This window comes from Carassius auratus, unplaced genomic scaffold (genome assembly GCF_003368295.1).
Source record: "Carassius auratus strain Wakin unplaced genomic scaffold, ASM336829v1 scaf_tig00216329, whole genome shotgun sequence".
Taxonomy (NCBI): domain Eukaryota; kingdom Metazoa; phylum Chordata; class Actinopteri; order Cypriniformes; family Cyprinidae; genus Carassius; species Carassius auratus.
The window spans coordinates 24547-33249 of record NW_020528513.1 but is presented as its reverse complement, the minus strand read 5'-3'; the positions used below and the strand labels follow the sequence as shown (position 1 = coordinate 33249).

The window sequence follows — 8703 nt, the reverse complement described above, 5'->3', positions numbered from 1 at the left end:
CAGAGCTCTCGACAGACAGATGAACACAAGTGCACCCTGAATCCAGTGAGCAAGCAAAGGTGTAAGATATTGAAAAAAAGAGATGGTTTCCTGCCATCGGTTGACCCTCGCGTCGCTCCAGCTGTGTTTGTTTTTGTTGGTGTCACTTACCGACAGCAGAAGTCTGAAATGCTCACCGGGGAAAGTGTGCCCAGATCGACCGCCTGTGGTTCTCAGTAAGTTCGTTGTTTATTTGCACATCCTCTTGTCCTGTTGCTTTTCTGTACTTTTATGTCTCATACTGGCTATTCAAAACCTAGTGCGCTACCTACCTAGACAACATTTTTGCTTTTCAGGTAGGCAGCTCACTAGTTCAGATACTCAAAAATTGTGATGGCCAAAATGTTGTATAGATAGCGTTTGAATGAACTTTGGGCGTTGACATGATGTAAGAGTGCTTTAATCTCATAATCATGCAATTTATAGTAGCCTATTATATGGGGTGTTTAATAGCTGAATGCGTTTATAACCTGATCTTATCTCAAGTGGCTTAACACGTCTTGAAATGTGTCGATATTTTATTAGCAGTTTAATTAACGAGTCATGAAATTATTTAAGCCTGTTAACTATCGATTAAAACTAAATCCTGTCAAACAGTAGGTCCATCGTATAGGAGGCTCTTGGTTTGGTTTCTGGCATTTTCATTTTCTTCTTTTTTTTTTTTTCTTTTTTTTTTATCTGTTTATTTTCGCATTTTCTCAGATGACACTGTCATATGATCTGAGGGAAAAAATAAAATGATTGTTTTTGCAACCGGTGTTGTGTAAGATTCGATTCCTGTAAGGGACGGACTTGGAGGGAAAAAAACGCCCCTGTATTTTCTCCCAAATATAACAGCAATCAATATAACATCACAAAACCCATGGTGACCATGGGTAATAAATAAATAAATAAATAAAAGGATTGTGTAAGGCTGGGGAATATGGAAGCATATGGGTAGCATTATTCAATATGGGATGTAATATGCAAAATGACAATGCAATATGTAAAATGGCAATGCATTTTCCGATACATTTGTGCAACGTTTGGTGCAAAATGAAAATCAAAATTAAATTACATAAGTTTCATTTGCCATTTCATACACCGGTTTTAATATGTAAAATGAATATTAATTTTAACGCTTTATAAGTTGCAAAATTAAAATGAAAATGTATTACAGAAATGATTAGATATGTCTAAAACGTTCAAGCAAAGCCTGTGGCAAAATGATCATTTAAATGCTATTTTTCTTAAATGCATTAACACTCACAGTCAAGACACTTACGATTACATTTTCATTCAATGTCCCGCAATGAATGTAGCAAAATTCAATGTGCACATTGAAAATGCATTCCGAGCCGATCACGTCTCCGCCCCCTCCCGCCCGTCAATCACTGCGTGAACAAGGCGGGGCTTGCAGAAGGTCTAGAGACTCAAGTGAGAGAAAATGGACAAGACAGTTGGACCGTGTACGTTTTGATCATTTCGGTTTATGGCTTCAATATTTCATTCGCACTTGTGGGCGGAGCTGAAACGCTGCTTTCATCTGATTGGTCGAATCGCTCCACCTTCAGCTCAGTCTTTTAATTCATTCAGGCAGAATAAGAGTCAGTGCGAGTGAAGCACTGTAATGTCTGAATTTTTATTTTTTGGAAAATAAATTATAGAAATGAATACGTTTATTTAGCAAGGATTCTTTAAATTGATCAAAAATGATTATAAAGACATAATTTTACAAAATAATTATATTTCAGATAAATGCTGTTCTTCTGAACTGTCTATTCATCAAAGAAACCCGAAAAAAATTCTACTCCGCTGTTTTCAACATTATCATAATAAGTGTTTTTTTTTTTAAGCAGCAAATCAGAATAGTAATGATGCTAAAAATTCAGCTTTGAAATCTCAATAAATAACATTTTGAAATATATTCAAATAGAAAACAGTTATTTTGAATAGGCAAAATTGTACTATTTTGTTGTACCTTGTGATCAAATAAATGCAGGCTTGGTGAACAAAAGAGACTTCTTTAAAAAACATGAACAAGCTTACTGGTCAAAAACTTTTGACTGGTAGATACTATAGGCACATTACATTTTTCTCTAATTTCTAGCTTTTAATTGGATTAGAAATCTATAACTGCTAGACAATAACAAATAATAATGATTTGTTTATATACTATAAACATTTTTTATCACATAATGAGGCAGAATAGTTTCTATACTGTAATAAATGCTATGTCAATTAGCACTGCGTTGTTCATGTACTTTAATTATTACCCGCTTTAGATGACTTGAAAAACCTATATGTAAGCTATACATTTCTGTTTTTCTGTGAAAACAACTGTGATAATTAATTCTGGATGTGGTGACTGATGATAAAAACATGCAAACATTGCAGAATATTATACTTAGAATTGTAGTAGGGAGTTAAAATGCTTCAAACCAGAACAAACCGGCCGAGATTAGTGATTATTATAACTGTTTAAACAGTATAGGTGAGAAGTATTCAATCTCTTTTGAAACGTGGTAATTTTCAAGTGTTTTTATCAGTGATTCTTATATCATATTTATCATTTTAGCAGTTTGTGAAGTGCTTCTCATTGATCTTTCTGTGAAAACTCATTAATATTTGATTAATTTCTCTTGTATTTTAATTCATTGTGGTTAGCTCTGATTGGTTAGCTGGCCTAATTACTCTTCTCCATAGTTCCAGGAGATCTTGGGAATCAGCTTGAAGTGAAACTTGACAAACCTAGTGTAGTGCACTTCTTCTGCTGCAAGAAGACCAAGGACTACGTCCCAGTATGGCTGAACCTGGAGTCACTGTTGCCAGGGTTCATTGACTGCTGGATTGATAACATGAGGTAAGTTGTTGATGTGGCAGTTTAAACCAATACCATTTTTCTAAAACAAGCATCCTTCTTCTGCAACAACCTTAACATTCAGGTTCCGGAAGTGTAAATGCCATTCATTTTTCCATAAGGGAATTGTAATTATAATTTTTAAACCTTCAAGGACAGACCTACTGTGAGTTCCGAGGTGTTAATCAATGGTATATACTTTTATTTAACCCTTTAACTGCCTGCTCAACCAAATGGTTGATTTGTCACTTTATGGTAAACGTAGAAAAGCTAAGCTAATGTTTTCAGATAATCCTTTCTGCTGTCAGAATGTACTATTTGCTGAGAAATGATCATTCATTATAGTTCATATTTTCTGATTTCCATAGTACGTGTATGAATTCCGGTACTTTTGCCATAAAGTGACATATCAACCATTTGGTAGAGGCCGATATTTTAAAAATTATGGGACGTGTTGAAAAAAAATACATTGAGTGTGGTAACTAATGACATAAGGAGATAAGAAATGCAAACAAAAAATGTTCAAATGCTTTTTTCTTGGTGGGGCAGTTAAAGGGTTAAGCCATCCGTTTAAATAACGTGTTTAACAGCCGAATTTGTAGTAAAAACTACATTACCCATGATGCTAAACTAAAAATTTAATCTGAGTTGCAGTTTACAAAACTTGCCAAAAAATAAAATAAAAAACATGCAGTAACTTTACATATATTGTTTTCAAAGATATAATTTACCACTTTAATGATAAATAAAAAAAAATTATTTGCAATGCTTCATGGGATTGTAGTTTTTCTCTCACTAAGACCATTAAGTACACATTTTTGTCTTTTTGTTCAAGTTTAAATTTGGAAGCTGATTTTTTTCTGTTTTGAATATGCAAATACATAATCAGCATATGATTTGTTTGCAGGCTACTGTACAATCGTACAAGCCACCTCACTGAAGCTCCTCCGGGAGTAGATGTCAGAGTGCCTGGGTTTGGACTGACCTATAGTTTGGAACATCTGGATTCTTCTATTCTGCCTATGAGTGAGTGCAACCTGGGTGTTTATCTCATTATGTTGATGTGTTGATTGGTAAAAGTTGTTTGAAGAGAGCTTTGTCTGTTTCAGTAAAATACTTCTTCACTATAGTACAAGCATTGGTTGAAATTGGTTATACCAGAAATGATGATGTTCGAGGTGCCCCCTATGACTGGCGTAAAGCCCCAAGTAAGTGTCTTCATGATCTCTTTGTGCACACAAATGCTGACTTTTTTCTTGATGTCTAACTTTTTACGTTTTTCTCCTGATCTGTTATTTGCAGATGAGAATAAGGAGTACTTCTTGCGTCTGAAGCAGATGATTGAGGAGATGGCTAATAAAGCTGGAGGTCCTGTAGTTCTCATCGCACACAGTATGGGGAACATGTACACACTCTACTTCCTTCAAAAGCAGACACAGGCTTGGAAGGACCTGTACATCAAGGCATTTGTGTCTCTAGGGTCCCCATGGGCTGGAGTGGCCAAAACTCTGAAAGCTATGGCAACAGGTATGGGCCAAATTTGTTGTGGAAAGGAGATTTTGTGGAAATGGGTTTTTGTAGGTAAATGATGTAGCTCTCATTTTCTTTTTATTAATTTACGCAAAATGAATTAAAAATTCATTCACATATACAACTTTATTTTCTGAATCATAATTCGATTCATTTCACTGATATTTTTGAAGGCAGAAAGTCAAAACTGTCATAGTGATACAACTGTCCTTATTTTATAATGAAGAAAAAAAATATATATATATTTTTAAAGAAAACGTCCAAGTATTTTGTGATAGTCTTATATTATTATTGAAGAAGAAATATTATTTAATAAATATGCAATTAAAAGTTATTTTATCAGTAATGTTATTTCATAATTATTTAACGAAACTCATTATAATATTTATATTAATATTTTTAAAAGCTTTTTGTCATGTGGTTTGCCAACTTAAAAATGTAATAACTGAATCAAGTCGTTTATTTTTATAGCGCAGATAAAAATTTAAGATATTTGTAAAAACGTATTATAATTTTTTAAAAATGTATACACGTTCCAAAAATACTGGTCACAATTACAAAGAAACTTGTTAAATTCAACTTGAAATTTTTAAGTAAAAAAATCTGAAATTGTATTTTCTTGTAAAACAAACTTCAGTAATCTGTTTTACTTAAAACCTTAAAAAAAATGTTAAACATGATTATGTTTATTTTATTTTTAGAATATAAAAAAAAACAACTTGAAAATGGTATAAAAGTTTTTCGAAACCAGATGAAATACAATACAATACAAATAGATACGTTTCCAAAAACAGGCGATTGTAACAGTCAAACATGTCTGTCTAGCGCATATTTAACAATCCCTAAAAACATGGCACTAGTGTTTTGAAACTCATTTACAATCACTGGTTTGACCATTTTATGGTTTCGGTTCCATCACAGGCGAAAACGACCACATTCCTTTCATCGAACCACTAAAAATCCGCACCCTGCAGCGTACGGCCGTCTCCACCGCCTGGCTCTTACCCTTTGCCCACACCTGGCCCAAAGACATGGTCCTGGTTTCGACCTCCAACACCAGCTACACTGTCCAAGACTATAAGCGCTTCTTCAAAGATATCGACTATGAGGACGGCTGGGCCATGAGGCAGGACACAGAAGCACTGGTCAATGCACTTAATCCTCCGGGTGTTACTGTCCACTGCCTTTATGGCAGCGGTATCCCCACACCTCAGGGCTATAATTACACAAACTTCTCAGACACAAATCCTACCGTCATCAACGGGGATGGAGATGGAACAGTCAACCTGTTGAGCGCGACACTGTGTAAACACTGGGAGAACAATCAGAAGCAGCCGGTCTACACAGTCGAGCTGCCGGGGATTCAACATATCTCTATTCTGTCTAACGAAAAAACAGTTAATTACATCAAAAATGTGCTGCTTCCACCGTGATGGCATCACACTTTCCCCGTTTAACTTTGAACTGAAGATACAGGTTTGCCAAAGGGGCAGGACTCCTGTTTTTTTGGTGGGGTGGGTCATGAAATAGTCAGCTTTTGTTGGGCAAAATTGTCTGTGTCAATCACATTTTTAACCCTTTAACCAATTTTATCTATTGCTTTTTAATGCATTTTCTAACCAAATTATTCATGCATTGCAGTATTTTTGTTGATCCTGTCGAACAAGCAAGTGGCTATTTATCAGGCTGTCCATGACCGGTATTGATTTATGTATAAGTTGTCTCAAATGTATAATATGAGACGTGACTGCTGGATATCTTATCATTGCTCAATTAATGGCGTCTTAACCTGTGTGACCGCAATTGTGCCAGGACCCAGGATGGGTTAACTAATGTAACTCTTATGCAAACTCTGCTCAGATTTTGGAGCTTTTGTTTTTTACATGTACTGACCTTTTGAATATGATAAACAACGGTTTGTGAGGAAGGTTATTTGTTGCCTTTAAAACTGGGGTTGTATTATTATGTTCTGTCATTAAACCAAAGACTGTATTTAAGGTACAACTGTGGAAAGTAAAACTTAGAATGTGGTGTTTTGCTCGTAAACGGTTGATAGTAAAAATTCATTTTTCAGTGGAATTCAAACCCTGGGCCTGGCTGTGTGTTGCTAACCAACATTTGCTAATTGCCATGTTGCAATTATGTACAATAAAATGCTCTAAAACTTACGTAACAAAACAAAGAGATTCTTCATGCATCAGTTAGTATTTAGTACAAATCTTTATTATATTATATTAAAACACAAAAGTTGACAGCAATACAAGTTAGCAAACCTGAAAATTCACATTTTATAAACCGGGTTTCAAGATCACTGGAGGGGGAAAAGAAAGACTTTATTTCCTGATTTGCAGCGAAGCTCCGTGCAGTTGAGCTTTATGTAAAATGGCCCGTCTTCATGAGCGTCAACGAGACTCTGTGGAAACAAACGCAGGATATTAGTTCAGATGTCAACACAAAAAAAACAGCCCAACTCCACAACCTCTGCCTTTAATCAGACCTCGTCCTTGTTTAGTTTGTGGTGCAGATCTGTGTTTGGGTTCCTACCTGCAATTCTGATAAACATGTCTTTTTCAGTGCTTCCACATGATCACCCACACACCAAGCAAGGCTTATGTGGAAAGAAGGATCCTATAATAGACCAGGAAGAGTGTTAGATGATGTCAAAATTTTATTGTATTTGAGTCACAAATATGAAATCAATGCCAGCTTTTACCTTATAAAAGGTGCTAAGGTTAAATTCTGTCATGGTTTCATCCACTATTTTGATGAGCTCAAGCAATGGAGTTTTTCCAGTGGAGATTTCCATACCAAGGAAGGTCCTGCATGAACAACTTGATGCCATTAAATCACTGCATGTCCATTATTTGAAAGGAAGAAATGAATACACATCCTAGTTGGGTCATTAAGATTTAGAGTAATGACATACCTAGTCTTTTCAGCATTAGAATAAACCTTCAGTTTATCGGCCAAGCAGAAAAACCTGAGAAAACAATCGGACTTAGATACCCAGCAACTGACATATAGCATAATGAAACATTAGGGCTTTTCACACTTAAATTAGTCAACCCTGGGTTATTCTAAAATCTTGCTTCAGTTTACAGATAGCTACCGGTAAAAACTAATGCTTCTAAGTTACTAGTGTGAAGCGCTCCTCTTCCTGGGGTTATAAGCGGTGGTCAAAATGACAATAACCTGGGGTTAATCACAGTGTGAAAAACCCTAATGAGGTTTTGATTAGATAGCACTGACTTCTTGAACTGTGTCAGTCCAGTCCGAATGGACTGAATAAATGGTTGGATCCAGTGATGGCGCAGAACCACTGTCTTTGAGAGACTGAGGTGAAATTCTTCAGACAGGGTCAGGGGGATGCCGTGAGAGGCCGCAAGCACCATCATTTCATTAAGTAGCTCCAAAAAGGCCTCCTCGGGATCATCTAAAAAAGGGTTAAAGGTCATTCTGAGAAAAATTACAGTATCTAAATACCCTGAATAAAATGCTTACAAGGACAGAACACGCATGTAGCCCAGTTGCCCCGCTCATGCTGGAAGGACCGCAGTCGCCCTCCATGTGCTTCACTTTTATCAATCCACTGTTCTTCTGATTCTCTGAACATCTCCTTCACGCTGTCAGGAAGAGGCAGTCGAGGTGCCGAGTGGGCTGATTTGACTGCTTTCCTTTTAACAGATCCATGGTCCAAAGTTTCACTGATGCTATTGAGGTAAAAAGAGGAACTTAGACCATTGGAAAAGCAAATCAAACTAAAACTAAATCAAGAAACGATCAAACGCACCAAACCTGTTTTCAGTGTCAAGTTTTCCTCTTTCCTTAAAGGTGAGGAATCATCTTTTGAAGTGTTTTCAGTTTCATCTTCAGAACTGCTGCTACTGTAATTGACAATCATCTTTACAAAAAAACTTTTTAAAAAACTGCATCAGAGAATTAAAAAACCTTTCTTGAAAAGCACCAACTCAGTTATGACACTCGTTATTACTGTTTCGTGCAAAGTTGCACGATTTTAGCGCCCCGCTAAAAAACAAACCAGAGGATTCATTAATGAATCATCATTCTTGAGTCGGATCTTTTACACTGATTCAGTTGAACCGGTTCACAGCTCCCGTCAGAATGATTCACTCACAAATCTAAAGCGGTCCGAGCAGTTTTGAGCGACTTGGTAGTTTCATATCATAATCTATAACACAAACGAAATAGTGAAATATATATTTTTTTACATTATTTCATTTTAGCGGAGACGTCCGTTTTATTCCTAATCATGAGTTTATTCAAAGCAAGGATAT

General features: G+C 36.0%; 1 protein-coding gene and 1 pseudogene across 1 annotated transcript; one reads left to right on the top strand and one right to left on the bottom strand.

Annotated features, from left to right (window-relative positions):
- On the top strand, positions 1-6536 carry LOC113097555 (group XV phospholipase A2-like). Its single transcript, XM_026262792.1, has 6 exons — positions 1-215; positions 2725-2881; positions 3786-3904; positions 3988-4086; positions 4181-4405; positions 5330-6536. The coding sequence occupies exons 1-6, from the start codon at positions 83-85 to the stop codon at positions 5839-5841; spliced, it is 1245 nt and encodes a 414-aa protein (XP_026118577.1). The 5' UTR covers positions 1-82; the 3' UTR covers positions 5842-6536.
- Positions 6537-6609: 73 nt separating this feature from the next.
- Positions 6610-8493, bottom strand: LOC113097558 (U6 snRNA phosphodiesterase-like; annotated as a pseudogene).
- Positions 8494-8703: the final 210 nt, after the last annotated feature.